This window comes from Amblyomma mixtum, chromosome 10 (genome assembly GCF_055824585.1).
Source record: "Amblyomma mixtum isolate Tamu chromosome 10, ASM5582458v1, whole genome shotgun sequence".
Lineage (NCBI taxonomy): Eukaryota > Metazoa > Arthropoda > Arachnida > Ixodida > Ixodidae > Amblyomma > Amblyomma mixtum.
The window spans coordinates 61927099-61943275 of NC_143021.1; the positions used below are offsets into that span (position 1 = coordinate 61927099).

Below are 16177 nucleotides of genomic sequence, written 5' to 3' on the forward strand. Positions count from 1 at the left end.
TCAGTATGCTTAATAATATTTAGTACAGAAAGGTTTAGTATGGTAATTTTTTTTTTTTGCATTATGAAACATTTTTTGGCACACAAAAAGCACAGACAAGGAAAGAGCACACAATACAAATGCCAGACATCAATTGATGCTTTGCGTTGTGTGCTCTTTCCTCATCCATTTTTGTTGTGCACTGAGACAGTGTTTCATAATGCAAATTCAGAACCAACTCATCCAGCTGTTTACATTTAGTTCAGTTTGAATTGTTAGCCTGTCGCAGTAGCTGAGTGGTCCATGCTGCTGAGCCGAGGGCCCAGGTTACATCCTGTCTGTGGTGAAATGGTTTGGTTGGTTGATGGTGTTTAACGTCCCAAAGCGACTAAGGCTCTGAGAGACGCCGTAGTGGAGGGCTCCGGAAATTTCGACCACCTGGGGTTCTTTAACGTGCACTGACATCGCACAGTACACGGGCCTCGAATTTCTCCTCCAAAGAAATTCAACCACCGCGGCCGGGATCGAACCCGCGTCTTTCGGGACAGCAGCCGAGCACCATAGCCACTGAGCCACCGCGGCGGCTGTGGTGAAATGGAGCAGTGCAGAATGCGCTTGTGCTCTGTAATATCAGTGCATGTTAAACAACCCCATGTGGTCTAAATTAATCTGGAGTCTTCCGCTACGTCATTCTTCATAGCTTAAAGCTGTTAAATCCTAGAAACCAGAATCACACTTTTAATTGTAAATAAAACAATGCCTCTGCCACATGAGTGTTTCACAGGCTTTCAAACTGATAGTCTGTTGGCCTGAGTGTTGCTATACAGGCAGCTGAACGGGCATCAAGTCAGCAAAGCAGCCCTCGGACATATTTTGTAGCGACAATTCTGTTAAGTATGGATACGTGTTTAATTATGAGGAATTATGTGAGTTAGTTTTTGGAACCCATAGTTTGTACGAGATTTTGGTGCATGGTATTGAGGGCGCCTAAGACTGTATGCTGTTTGGGCAATTAAATATGTGCTCTCGAAAGTCTGCCAGTTTCCTTTCATAAGGTTTCTGATATAAACAGCAAGCTTCTTGTGGTAAGCGGCCGTGATGGTTAGCAGTCTATGGTTGAGGAAGGAAGGACCCGTGCTCTCACTGTAATGTAAGTTATCAATCGCTCGTACAGCTCTTTTTTGTAAAGTAAGTACTTTCACAAAATTGGTTGAGGTAGTCGTTCCCCAGATCAACAAACAATATTGTACATGCGAAAAGACTAGAGAGAAATAAATTTGTAGTTTGAATTTTCGAGGCAGTATTGTGCGAAATTTATTTAGGATACCAACAGAGGGAGCCATTTTAGTGCAAACGTAGTTTACACGATCTGTCCAGAGTAAATGTTCTTCAAAAATGACTCCAAGGAACATTGTAGAGCTGACACGAGTTATAGGAGCTTGCTCGAAGTGAATTTGGAAGTTGTTCGGAACTTCCTTATTTTTGGCTCTAAACAGTATGTACTTTGTTTTCCTGACATTAAGTTCTAACCTATTTGATTTTAACCAAACAGACAATTGGGATAACCAACTATTGGAGGCTGCTTGCAAAATATTACTATCTTGTCCTGAAAAAAATACGTTAGTATCGTCTGCATAGATTATAATGTTGTCTGCTGGATGAAGGTTGACGATATCATTAATATATAATAAGAACAACGTTGGTCCTAGAACGGAGCCCTGTGGCGCACCAGACACAATCTGACCGATCCCAGATGAAATACCGTTAATGATAGTTGTTTGAGATCGGTTGTCAAGGTAGCTAGCAAATAAGGTTAAAGGAACACCGCGTATTCCATAACAATGCATTTTTTCAAGCAATATCTTATGGTTAACCGAGTCAAACGCTTTCCTCATATCAAGGAATATGCCAACTGTTAGCAGTTTATTTTCTATGTTTTCAATTAGCTTTTCTTTGATTTCCAGTAAGGCGTCCTCAGTTGTTTTGTTTTTTTGAAATCCGTACTGTTGCTTGGAGATGACATGGTTTTTGTCGAGATATTGAGAATGTTTGCAGGATCCTACAAGAGCGCCGAAAAAAAGGTGCGGCGCTACGAGTTCATTTCAGCCCTAGAAAGCTCGGCAGTTTCTGGTAATTGAAATTCTCATATTTCTTTATTGATGAGAAATTATTTTGCATACTCAACAAGACGTTCATGTGCAATTCTTTTTTAGGAAATGAGGGCCACAACGATGTTGTACAGCTGCCGTCACCACGTAAGACATGAATTCTCATTTGTTAAGCCGCCGCAGTGGCTCAGTGGTTACGGCGCTCGGCTGCTGACCCGAAAGACGCGGGTACGATCCCGGCCAAGGCGGTCGAATTTTGATGGAGGCGAAATTCTAGAGGCCCGTGTGCTGTGCGATGTCAGTGCACGTTGAAGAACCCCAGGTGGTCGAAATTTCCGGAGCCCTTCACTACGGCGTCCCTCATAGCCTGAGTCGCCTTTGGATGTTAACCGCCTTAAAACTAAAACACCATTTCTCATTTCTATTTAATGTAAGGTCGACATTGTGTTAGTTTTGATTGGGGATTTATGGTAGTATGCTTGCAAAATCTGGGAAAAAAACTCCACCGTAGCTAATTGCACTTGCAGAGAAATGGAACGTGCTCAGACTTGGCATCAGCTTTTTACATTTGCCATGCTCTCAGATCAGCAGTGATTCTGCCAGTAACCATTTTGTGGCAAACTCTCTTACCCACGTTAACAGTACTGCGAACAGGTTTCTATTCACATGACATATATTCTGCTCTCTGTGTTTGGTTTCGCCATGACAGTTTCTTTTGTGTCCTTAAATGTACCGTATTTTCCAGTGTATAAGACGCACCCGCCATATATGCAGGCTGTAATTGAAAAAGTTGCTATATAAGACGCACCCCAGTTTTCCCAGTTGGGCTAGTGAGGATCAATTAAACACGCTTACGCGACCATCACGAAATTCACCGTACTTGTGAGAAATTCTTAAGCAACGCTAAGTGGTCGAAAAAGGCAACACTCACGCCATTCCTGCCCACGTTTTGGAAAAAAAGAAAGAAAAACAAAAAAAACTCTCCCACATGTCCATAAGAACATTTTATTTCTACTTAAAACCTTGGAAGTCTTCACCTTCGGATGCGCTATCAAAAAGTTCACCCATTTCTGGTGGCAACGCGACTGAAATATTCTCTTCGCACTACGTACATGGAGCAAACAAAGTGGCAAAGGGTGGCTGAAAAAAGAACGCCGGCTTGTCCTGGCTTGTCTTGACAATGGCGAGAAGCGTGATTGTCGTCATCTTTTGGCATTTCACATTACTTTTGCTTGGGGCCTCCGAAACGGTGGTGTGTTTGTGATCCCGGAAGTCGTCATCCCCGTCGTTTCATGATAAAGTTCACCTAAAAAAAGTTGCGCACGGTGGTCCCCGTATTGAAGTATTAACCGTGTTACAACCGCTTCATTGCTAGTGATATTTTTTCGGTAAAAAAGGCTTGAACATGAACCTGAGTAATTTCTGAACACTCTAAAAAAAACGAAAAATTCGCATATAAGACGCACCCTTGTATAGGACGCACCAGCAAGATTTTTGAAAAAAGCCGCGTCTTATACACCGGAAAATACGGTACCAATGCACCATGCTGGTGCATGAGAAATGTAATTATTGAAGTACTATAGACACATATTTAAAAAATTGAAAACTGATTTTTCAGGAAAGAAAGTGGTGCAGTAATTCTCTCGCATTTCGGTGGACATTCATAAGAGAAGGGATAAAGGAGGGAGTGTGAGAAGAAAGGAAGAAGGAGGTGCCGTAGCGCCCTGGGATAATTTCAGCCGACTGGGGATCTTTAACGTGCACTGACATCGCACAGCACACGGGCACCTCTTGCGTTTCGCCTCCATCGAAACGCGCCGCCGCAGTCGGATCACAACGTTCTTTTATGTGTCATAGGTATCTGCATGATGTGACATTGTTTGTCACGTCAACTACTTGTCATGGAGGTGTCGGTTTTGATGGGTTTTGAATTATGAAGTCTTTGTACAGCCTGTGATTGAAACCAAATTAAAATATCTTTTCGGCCAAAGGAAGTGTTACTATTGCCTGGGGGGCATCTCTATATAACCAGGAATTTGTTTCTGAACTTCGTAATTTTGTGTCTATTGTGTTTTAAAAAGATCACCTGTATGAAAAACAGCCTGGCCATGCAACTGTTCTGTCCCTTCTGCAAAAATATCCTGAAGTAGCATTTCTGCATTCAATTAGGATAGAAATGTGACATTGTGGTTGTACACAGTAGTGTGTTCTGTACTTCCTGGATTGCCATCAATGACGCATGTTCATCTCCAGCCCCACTGAATCACGCTGGGGAGAGCGTGAACGAAAACAGTGCGCCACCCAGCAAGCTGGAGGGGTCGACAGCTGGGACTGTTGATGGTGAGATTTTCACTTTGTTTACTTTTGTGCAAAAAGAGAAATGCAAGCCAAACATGGGGACACAGTGAGAGGACAGAACAAATGCTGCTTGTCCCGTCTTTTCACTGTGTTCCTTTCTTTTAATTACACTCCTATTTTGTCTAGTATCAAGTGACACAACAAAATATAGAAGCTAGATCTGCTTTGCCTTAAAGAAAAACAGAGCAAATTTTAAATTTCTCATTGTACCTGCTGCTGCCGAGCAGCAGTCAACAGGCCCAGAAAGACCTAGAGAATATACTTATTCAGGAAGATATTTGCACGGAGTTCTCCTCAGTGGCTCTTGAAACGGTGCTAGGAGCACATTTCTAGTTTCAAACTATGTGCTTTGAAAGGGGTCACTCTGAAAATCATCACATGTATTTCTCAAAAACCATTGTATTGAACTGAAGTGGTACTAGAATTTACAACCTAGTACTTCCATTGCTTTCTCCTCTTGTGATTCATAGTGGAGTGGTTGTTGTGTGCCCTTCCCAAGAGCTGTATGTTGTGCTTTTGTTGGGTTCTTTTGGATCCTGGCATTTCTGTTGCCTCTCTCGGCCTACATCACCACCAGGAAGCCACTCCTACGAATTGCACTCTGCACAGTAGTCCCATGTTCTGTGCATTTGTTTCCTTACCAGCATAATTTGGTCGCTTGGTCGCGGTTGGTCAGCAAGGCCCATATTGTAATTTTTCATTGTCTTTCAAAGTATTTTAAAAGTTTACTGGTTGGAAGTCAATGCAGTGCCTTGGATGCAGCGAAATGTGCTGAAAAAAAATTAATTGCGCTATCACAAAGCTCCCATAAAGGGTGCTGAAGGAGATAAGCAGCCAATAATAGTGGCATGCTCTGAAGGAGGACCTCTTGCTTAGGAAAGAACTGAACAGCCTAACTGCCTTGTGGAGCACATCAGCTGGCTCCTAGTCTTGTCTTGCCTGCAGAAAATGGATGCGTGGTAAGAGATAAATGTGACCTTGTTTTATTTCTCAACGGTTTGGGACCTCCTGTGCCTAGCAAGAAACATTTGGTCCACCTCTTTGTTGCATTTCGCTTGTCAGCTAAGGGCTATAATTCCATAAGGGCTATCTTTGTTGCAGTTTTAATGCATTGATCCCTACCAGCACTTGCAGTTAGAACAGATGCCTACCTCCAGCATTTTGGCCAATGTGGGTTTTGCCGTGAGCAATACTTTCCAAATGGTGCAATGCTATATTAAGGGCACAGGCCTGCTCTGCTTTCTCGCTTCTATTAGCACATGCTTCTCATGACACTGGAAGAATCCATTTGCGACTAACTGCTGCCATCTCTGCCATGGTGCAATAGCAGTGGAAATGCCCATGAAGCAATGTAAAAATTGGCGAAGCTCATAGACTGAGAAGTCCTTTACACAACAAGGCTGCAGGTTCTGTGCTAGCTATCACACATAGAGCAGCTCCATTTCACCTAGGTGTTTGTCAGTGCATGGTGACATTTATGGCATTTAAATTAGGCTAGCAAGGAATAGAACATGAATTAGAAGTGTCCTGGAGGATAAAAACTGGGGGAAGTTTAGGAGCATAGTACAGAGTGTGTTGCTGCCTACTGTTAGCCTCATACTGTTCTTTATTGTACCTCAGTGCGCAAATGATATTATTGCGCCCAGGTTAACCCTGCTCTCACTGAAATTGTTGATTGCTTCAGTTTCAGCTACCCTGCTGAAGCTGATGTGCCTGGTGCTGGAGGTCCGACAGCAGCAGCGCGACTTAATGCAGCGGTTACAAAGGCTGGAGGATCACGTGCTGCTGCGGTCGGACCGGCAGCTGGAGCAGAGGACTCGGCCAGTGTCCCCCTCGCCACCGCCTCCCACCCTTGCACTGCCCGCATTCTCCCCCGAGGAGTTGGACACTGTGGAAGCTGCCGTCCAGGACGACAGCGTGGCTGCTGGACTGGTGATTTAATGTTTCTGATAATTCGTGTCTGGAAAAAATGAATGCCTACTAGCGAATTGCATGCATAATGTAATTCCGAGGTTTGTGAAGAAATCTTGAGCTCCAAGAGTATTTGCATGCCGTGCTCTGTGAATAACATGCTCTTCATAGATATAATTCCTACTGTTGTGCTGGAGTGTGCTGTCACAGTGTGTTTTGTTAATGTAAATGTCTTGTTCATGAAAGTTGCTTGCTGATATACACACTGGCTGTTTCAGTGAACATTTTCAGGAATTCCTAAGAATAGGGAGTTCAAAATAGAAGAAATATTTGCAGGTACACACGCACAGTTATGCAGTAAATTATGTCCACCACTGCTGAGAGATCGTTCCTCCAAAAAAAAATTGTTTTCCCATATCGAACTTGCGCTTCTTTAGGAATTTTTGAGAGTGTTCACTGGAACGCCCTGTCGATTCCTTGTGTGGTGATATTTACTGTTCGAAGCAAAAGTGGTACACAATGCCCAGCCGGTAGCAGAGCTTGCAAAAACTGCATCACGTGTCGGGACAGCTGTTAGGGGACTCTTTATCTGCTCTTTGGCTCCTATCAATTTGTTGGGCTCAGTAGCAGTGCTGAACATGTGGCGCTCGCAATACAGTCGATCCCGGATATATAGAACCCGGATATATCGAATTATTGCCTATATCGAACAGATGTAGAATCCCCTTGGGAATCTCATGCAAAATTATAGCAAATTTGTTTACGTTTATCGAACTCCTGTGCACCCTATATTTGATATATCGAACTCCGTGCCATGCCGAGCCCCCGCAAGTGCGCTTCTCCCAGTATGCGCCACCCTGGAAGTGGGCTTCTTCCACTAGCGCGCGCTCCTGCAAATGGGCTTCTCCTAAGAGTTCACGCGGTGCTGGCCTTGGACAGCTGCGCTTAGTCACGTGATGGGAACTTTGTGGGGGGTGTGAAAGGAAATGGGAATGGCCATAAGGAGCTCCCTAATTTCTGATGCTCACATCGTGGCTGACATCATCGATACCGAGGAAGCGGACCCGAGCAGTGACGAAGATTGTGCGAAGAGGCCCAGCCGCCATGCACTGCGGCTGAACTTGCATCCGCATTCAGCGTCATTCATCGCTGTTGTGGCGCAATGGAGGGCACTGGACTTTCTCATTTGGATACTCTCAACAAGCTTGAGGACAGCTTAATGAACTGCATGGTGCAGAGGAAGAGGCAAGCAAAGTTCACTGACTTTTCTTGCGAAATAAAGCGCGCTAATCGTGGAGTTGTGCTTTCGTTTTTGTGGACTTAAGAGGAATAAATCGGTAAGTTCCCACTTGCTACGATCCCGGGAAATTGTCCAAGATTTGCGCAATTTTAAAATAAGCGTCTAATAGGCATATTTTATATTTCGAATTATTGATATATCGAACTTTTTCGCGATCCCCTTCGAGTTCGATATATCCGGGATCGACTGTATTGCTTACGGCAAGTGCCAGTTGTCACATCATGTTTCAGCCACGCAATGCAAAGAAAATGCCACCTGCGAGACTGCTGTCGCATCAGAACGTTTAGGCGAGAAGGAGCGCTAAACAGCAAACCAAGCTACTGATGCTGGTTCTGTGCGAAGCATTGCACCTATCACATCTTGTAGTAGCTTGGTATTTGGCGGTGCAGTCACAGGCTTTTTTGGGGCAGTTGCTCTCAGATGGTGTCACTCAATGTCATTCGATGTAGTTTTCCAGAGCTCTGCCGGTGGCCGGTCGTTGCATAACAGACTTGGTTCCAACAAATTTTTTTTCTCAGTCAAATATTTCTGTGATTACATTATTGTTTTACATCGATCAACAGCAAAAAAAAATCCCCTATGCTTTTGTTGCCTGTGGCTGCCTTTCTTCGTATGTGTCTCATAACGAGCCTCTCATTTTCCTTACATTTGTCATTTATTGTTGTGCTGTTTTAATTTAGTTCAGCAGTGGACTTTGTAGCTAACATTAAGGATGTTGTAAGGTCTGTTTTACAGGAAGCTGAGCTTTCGGTTAATATACTGTTGCATGAACTGCTGTGAACACAGCTGGAAGTTGGTCCTCTCTCAGTGCGTCTTTAATTTCGGCTAGGTTTCCCAAATAATGGGGCAGCTTTAACCCACCTCTTCCCTGTCTTTTGCTCACATTATGCACATTTCATTACTTAATCTGCTGCCAAAAACAAGCAACATCGTTTAATTAAATGTGGTTGCTAAGCACGCAGCTTTACTCAGGTGCTTGGGGATTTAAATAAGCGCCCTTTGTATAGCATTAATTAGACTGCTCAATTTCAGGGTAGTGAGCCCCGCCATGGTGGCTCAGTAGTTAGGGCACTCGACTGCTGAACCCAAAGACTCGGGTTCAAACCGAGCCGTGATGGCCAGTTTTCCATGGAGGCGAAAAGCAAGGCGCCCGTGTGCAGTGTGATGTCAGTGGCGCATGTTAAAGACCCCACGTGGTCGAAACTTCCGGAGCCCTCCACTATGGTGTCCCTCATCATAGCCTGAGTCACTTTGGAACTTTAAGTTCTACAAACCAAATCAATTTTAGCGTAACGGCTGTGCAGAGAAAACACATCCAGCACATAGATATCTGCAAAAAGCATTATAGTTATAATATAATAATGTCCAAGATGCAAAGCATAATGGGTAGGAGTTGGCCACCTTTGCTTAATCGCTAAAGTTTCCCTGCTCTTAGTAAACTGGGAAAAAAAAGAATGTCCATATTGGTGGTGGTGCTTTCTGCTGGTAGCAACTAGTCAAGCTATTGTATCATACAGAAATTATGCATTATGATGGTAGGTACTCGCATGGGCTGTTGACAGGTAGTCACACAATTGTCTTAGCTATTCGATTCTGCTAAACTAAATGAAATTATAATTGATGTTTGTGCCTAATAGCTTGTGCACCTGTGGTGTTTCTTTTCAGCGAAAGCAGCTGGTCCGCCTGGGGGGCAAGGGCCTGAGGGAGGTGGGCTCCAACATAATGACCGCCATCATGGGGGTGGCTGTACAGAGGATGTGCAGCCTCCATGGCCGCAAGGGCAAGTGGTCATTTATTGCCCTGAAGTTATGCAAGGTGGCAACAGGTATGTTGTTGCAGTAGCTTTTAACTGAATTTTAGAAGATGAGTGGAAGAACATGCACCAGGTTCTACTGCGCTTTGTTTTCTTTTCTTCTTTTCAGTTGATACTTTACCAGTTTTCTTTTTCATTACAGGTGAATATTTTGTTACTGTTTTTATGGGGGTAGTCATCTGCAGTTTTCTTCCATGTGCATCAGAAGATATATGAGTCAGCAGATGCCTTTCAAAGAAAGCCCTCCCATCAGTCACATCCATCTCTTGTCATGGATCGTAGTCGTGCCTTGTATCTGCCAGCCATTTGTGCTCCCATATGTTAGTAGTGCAAAGTGGTCGACCGTGATGTCGCAGCAGCTTTATACAGTTGGTTAGAAGAGCTTTCAGGTGGATTTTCTCCTCAAGTTGTATTTGGATACTGTAGTCCTTTCATTTTGGCACGCACTTTGAGTTAACATGTACTTGTGGCCTTTTCTGTTTTCTCTGTTACTGAAATAATCTTGATTTCTGTTAACGAGCTAACTTTTTCTGCTGGCCTAAAATGAACGCTTATCTTATGCAGATGCCATCTGTGAGAAGACGGGGGCGGATGTGCTGGAAGCGCAGGGGTTTATTAGGAAGTGGTTGCCAGGTTCGGTGGACCGTGGCGGCGGACGCAAAAGGCGTTTTGCCGAAGCGTTTCTGCCAAGTACCGCTGCCGGCCTGGCAACCACTGCGAGCCCCTGTGCTTCAGCCCCCAGCACAGTGCCCTCCCTTCCCCAAGCGGCCCCCACCTCCCAGAAATCCTCTTCCCGCGCGGCCCTGGCTCCTTCCCAAGGTCCCGCCTCCTGCGCGGCCCTCGCTGCCTCGCAGGACTCGCGCAACCGCGCGTCCCCAGCCACGGTGCCTAATTATTTAATAAATAGTTTCTCAGTTGGATTCTTTCGTTGCCTCATTTTGTTGTGCATGTGTATAGAAGAGATGATTGCAGCTTTGCAATGCCAAAACCCATGGCTTTCCCAATGCGAACATTAACTGGAATGTGAATATTCGCTGAACTGGAAATGCAATGGCATAAACTTCGGGCAAGCGTTAGCAGAAAGGCTGAACAGTGGCCTAATTGTGGTATGTCAAGCCGGTGTTGGTAGAGCAGCTGAAAGTGGGTACAATAGCGGCATGAATGTCGGTTCAGTGTTGGTAGAGCGGCTGAACAGTGGTCTGATAGTGGCATGAATGTCGGTTCAGTGTTGGTAGAGTGGCTGAAAGTGGGTACAATAGCGGCGTGAATGTCGGTTCAGTGTTGGTAGAGCGGCTGAACAGTGGTCTGAGAGTGGCATGAATGTCGGTTCAGTGTTGGTAGAGCGGCTGAACAGTGGTCTGAGAGTGGCATGAATGTCGGATTCAGTGTTGGTAGAGCGGCTGAACAGTGGTCTGATAGTGGCATGAATGTCGGTTCAGTGTTGGTCCGAACATCAGGCCAAGGTTGGAAAAAGTAACTTTTTGCCCCAATGCCGACGTCGGTACGACTTTCGAGCCGGTTTTGACCAGCATTATGCCAGCGTCGGTCAATTGTTGGTGTGCTGCTTGGGGAAGGCACAGGAGGTGCAGCATCGCAAAGCGCTGCGGACCTGCCTCGGCCTACCCGGCAACTCGCAATGCGAGGCCACACTGGCCGAGGCGGGCGCGTGGCCGCTGCAGCTACAGGCCACGCAGCGCTCGCTGCACCACATCGACCGCCTTCACCGCGCTCCGGACGGCGGGGAACTCCTGCAGCGCCTTCGTCAATACCCGCGCTCAAGAATGGGCGCGGCACTGCAGGAATATGACCAGCTGACGCGCGCCACGCCCCCCTACGGCCTCTGCTCCCCCTGGCCCCTCACGACGGAGGTACAGCGAGAGATCGTCGGCATCGCGGGAAAACGCAGCACACCACTATGTGCGGTGCAGCAGCTAGCCGGAGCCGTCATCTACGAGCAACTGCGCGACCATCTGCTTGTGTTCACTGACGGCTCCGTGGTGAGCGAAAACTGCTCGCTCGCTGCAGCGGCCATATCCCCGCCCTGCAGCTGCACCGCCAGCAAAGAGTGGTTTACCTGGGCTCTTCGACCCCGGCGGAGCTACTGGGTCTTCGCCTGGGCTTGGACCTGGTGCTCACCCTTACTCCGCCGCCACCCAGGTGTGCTCTGCTGTGTGATTCCCGTGCCGCCCTCAGCCGCCTGCAGACTCCCGGCCGTGGCACCCCGTTGCTGTGCGCGTTACGCGAGCGCATTGAGCGCCTCGCGGAGCGCAGATGCAGTATTCGCGTGCAGTGGGTGCCCGGTCACTGCGGCATCCGCGGCAACGAGCAAGCCGACGAGCTCGCCACCGCCGCACATCAGCTTCCTCCCAGCGACGAACCGCTCGCCCTGGAAGACGTGCGTGCGGTGATCCACGACCACCTCCGTCAGCAACACCCGGACCCTCGCATCGCGCGAGGAGAGCGCATTTCTCTCGTCGGCGCGCGCTCACTGTCGCGCCTCCAGCGGGCGATGATCATCCGAGTGCGCGTCGGCTGCGTGTGGCCCGGGGTAAGACGGGTGCGCCACGGACTTTCGTCGAGCGACGCGTGCGCAGTGGAGACACTGGAGCACATGCTCCTTCGCTGTACCGCTTCTGCAGTGCCGCGTCGCGAGATGCTCGCGGCCTACAGGGCGCTGGGAATCATCCCGGACAGTCTCGAAGCGCTCCTGTGGCCGCGCGGCAGTGCGCGCACCCGCGACAGAACAATGGTGAGCCTCTGTGTGTTCATCGAGCAGGCAGGCTTGACTTCCCGCTTGCTCTTCGCCAGGTAGTGCACGCGTGACAGGAACGCTCCGTTGGTGCTACCTCGGACGGTATACGCGGCCGGGCGCCCCACCCCGGCCGCTAGTGCAGTGTGTCGCGAGCGCGATTAGTCCGTGACAGGATGCTATGTGTGCGCGCGGCTATGTACATTGTGTTTACATCTTTTGTGATTGTGCGCAGTGGTCGCTCGCGCGCACTTATTTTCGGACAATGTTTGGACATTAGCGCGCGAGCGGCGCGAACTTGATTACTTTTGTATTTTCTAAATAGTGTACAAAGCTCTCCCCTATCCTTTCTTGCTGTCGCTCCCGTCTATACTTCTCCTCACTATCCTCTCCCTTTCCCTTTCATTTCCGCCGGCTGCAGCTCGGGTGCTTAAGATATTAGATAGCAATTGCCGCGGCCGGCAACACTCTTTTGCTTCACTTTTTATTTATTTATTTATTTATCTTTTTTAAATAAACCACTACCACCACCACCAACACTGTCATGAAAGGTAGGGAACTCACTTCTCCTACGGTGGCAGAGTCCTCACAACCTGCTTCAACTGCCAGGCTTTTGTCTTTCGCTGGCAGGGACCCCAAGAACTTATGCATGTCCCAGAAGAACTTCCATTGGGTCCCCCACCGGCCCTGTAGTTTTCTTCTTGCATAGGTCCCTGCAGTGATGGAAACCATGACCTCTATATTAGAAGAAAGGTATAAAACGTAATCTGCACTCAAAGTGCAAACGCAGGTTTTGAGTACAGGTGGTAAGTGCTGCGCGGCGCTTGACCCGTACCTGTTTCGACCCTCTGAAAGTTGTAACAACACTGACCGGACACTGAATAAGTAATGGCCGAACTGCGCCTATGCCGCGAAGCTAGTGCATGAAGACGACGGCCCATTTTAGCTTTTGGAATTACAAAACGTAAAACCGCGGGAGCGCGTACAACGCTACCGATAATGCATGCACCGACTACAAAATGAGCAACATGTTTTCACATCGTGCGCTGAACACGTCCCTCGACACAGCACGTTTCTGCCGCGCCTGGGAAACCAATTCCAGAAGTCAATCGGCGTATGCGGCCTGGACGCGGAATACAGACGATCTACATAGTCAGGTTTGGAAGCCTCTTCCCAGCTCTCACCCGCCGTGTTCGTCTCAAGAGGCGACGACCTTCTGAGCTCCAGGCCTTCGAAGAGGTCCTCCTCTCACCCGCCGTGCTCGAACTCGGTGACCGGCCTTCTGTTGGGGTGTGCTTGCCGGACACCTTGGAGGACTGCTAGCACGCTCGAACAGCAGTTTTAACTAGTTTATTGCATCTCGATCTCCAAAACACCAAGACCAGTCATTAAATGGCCTCGCCTGACAGAGAACATCCAACCTCGCCAATCATGCGCGAGGTTCATGCATCTGGGCGGAATCAAACGTTTCGTCACGGTTTCTCCTCACATTCCTACGCACTGCACCATTCACAACTCTCCTCGCACTCTCCCGCGGTCGTCACGCACTACGCAGTGTTCGGAGTCTGCGGCTCGCATCCCGCGCACCACTGCCGAAGACAGGCGATTCTTGCATCCCAGGTACCCGCCGCTCATCTCACCCGCGATGCCCCGCCGCCGGAAGCTGTTGTTGATTGCACTGGCCTCTGCGCGGAGAACGCGGTGTCGCCTTAAGTCCCGGTGGCATAGGTTGCGTCGAAGAGCGTAAACGGCCGCAGAGAGATGCGCTTGAACCACTTGAGCCACGCGTGTCGACGCCGCCGACGTTACAAGGTTCGCGGGAAGCGCCGCCGGCCCAGACGAACTGCAAGGCGCGCACCGCAACAACCGCTCTCGAGTAAACCGAGTCGCAGCGACGTTCGCTGTAGTGTGCGGCTGGCCCAGCTGCTTGCGTCTGCCCTCGACCGCCGCCGGCGCATTCGAAGGCCAACTCGCAGTCTTCTCAGGTTCCGATGACGCACGTCGCGTTGAGGAGAGCAACATACATCATTTTCACGCGAACACGCCGAGCATGCGATGCGCATGCATAACAAGGCCGCGGGTAGAAAAAAAAACTATGCGCAAGCCAATAGCAACAAAAAAAGGTTTACTTACATGCCGAAGCGTCCGCTGCAAGGAGTGATCGACTATGATTACATAAATACACCTTCTATAACGCCACCAAAACGGTGCCACTGCAATACAGCAACACAGGCCTTTCAGACAGAACCGATTGCCAGCATCACCCGAACAATGGTTGCACGGTTACATCACATTTAAGAAAAATTGTGCTCACCTGTATTTGTTGACCAAGTTTGCTATTTTGCTTTTCACCACTTTAAGCGGTTTGTCGATGTCTAAGGCGTGGAGCGCGTCGGCAATCGCAGCGTACACCTTAGAATTTTTCTTCACGCTCCTGAGGTCGCCCAAGTGGTCCTCCCAGACCTTTATAAGAGCGTAGGTTTGTTCCCCCGCCCATTACGCACGGTTTTTTGTTTCGATTTAAGAAGTGGCTGCGGCTGCATCGCTCTCCATCGCCCACCGTTGTGCAACTCACGAACGTGAAAACAGCTGCACGCGCTACAACACTAGCACAACAATCATGGTCACGTGTCCGCGGGGGCAGCCTGAAACGAGGGTAGTTCTCTGCGTTTACGTGTTGCTGTCCTGTCGACATTGTAAGCATAACACGTACTCATTAAAAATAAACTAAATTAGTTTTACTAATTTATAATGCATTACATTTTATTTACTAACGCTGCCCTGGTGCTTAGGCTACACATTCGACCGGGGAGCGAGTGCGAATGAGTTCCCTATGCTCACTAGATGGCGAATGTCGTTTACATCGAATGACATTACATTTTCTCGTGTGGCCGCAAATTAATGCCATTTTGAACGTATGTCATTCGATGGGAATGACATTAAATTTTTCCGTGTGACAGGTATATAAGTCGCTCTTGCTTATTTGAGTCAGCCTGACAATTAGCACAGCTCAGTCGCTGCCTTCGCATTGGATGATGATAAAAGGCTTCGAAAAATAAGCGCTATGAGAACTGGCCTTTCACTCAAATCTCTTTACAAGCATTGGGATGCAGCATTTTTCTTGGTGTCCCACTCAGTAGTTACGGGGTCTGCTTTTCGAAGACAATGTGTCAAGGGACTTGTAATGTGGGAGTACTGCTGGGTGTAATGTTGGTAATGACCAGTCAGGCGGAGATATGCCTTCATGTCAGTCGTTGTTCGTTTTTCAATGACAGGAGGGAGATCGAAACACTTAAAAAAAAAGAACGAACTAGGATTTATTTACAACTACACCAAAGAAAGGAAGAACTGGCCGGAGCGAAACGAGAGGGTCGCTTTTAGGGGATCGCTGAGTGACTATCGTCGACCTTGACGAAGGAATCGTCCCCTCCGCGAGCCCGCCCTCACATCCAAAAAAAATAAAAAATACGTCGCACACCGACACCGCTTTCCCTCTTGGGGGGGGGGGGGGGGGGGGGAGGGGGCAGAGTAATGGGCGCTTCCCAAATTTTCTCGGAACGGGCCGAGGGGTCCTTCCCTCGGACTGAGTTGGTGGCTTGTTGTGTAGTGCAGTGACGATATTCTTGGGGGAGCGTCACTGGCGCGAAATCTTCTACATCACATCTTTAATAGTTTTAGTTGCTTCATTTCCTTCTAAATGTCGAGAAGCTCTTTACGATACACCTCAGGGACCAACAACTGGTCGTACACTCGTTCTGTAGGGTCATAGTATCGGCCTGTTTTAAACCTTCTTTTTAATAAAACAAAATATTCTTTTTTGGAGCAGCCCTGTTTGACACTTTCTAGCACGGAGAGTGCTCAGTGAAACCAATCTTTTCTGCTCTGCAACAAGCGTCGCCTTGTCTAAGCTGAGCGAGCCGCTTTCAGCTGCCGGATGAAGGAGTGAACACAGTGCCTAC

General features: G+C 47.9%; 1 protein-coding gene across 1 annotated transcript; it reads left to right on the top strand.

The window, feature by feature from the left end:
* The first annotated feature begins 569 nt into the window (after window positions 1–569).
* On the top strand, window positions 570–13541 carry LOC149325925 (uncharacterized). The gene is made up of 7 exons (XM_089564412.1): window positions 570–2109; window positions 2193–2234; window positions 4341–4427; window positions 6130–6377; window positions 9322–9481; window positions 10034–10102; window positions 13396–13541. Exons 1-7 carry the CDS (start codon window positions 2001–2003, stop codon window positions 13539–13541), a joined length of 861 nt encoding a protein of 286 aa, XP_089420538.1. The 5' UTR covers window positions 570–2000.
* The last annotated feature ends 2636 nt before the right edge of the window (window positions 13542–16177 follow it).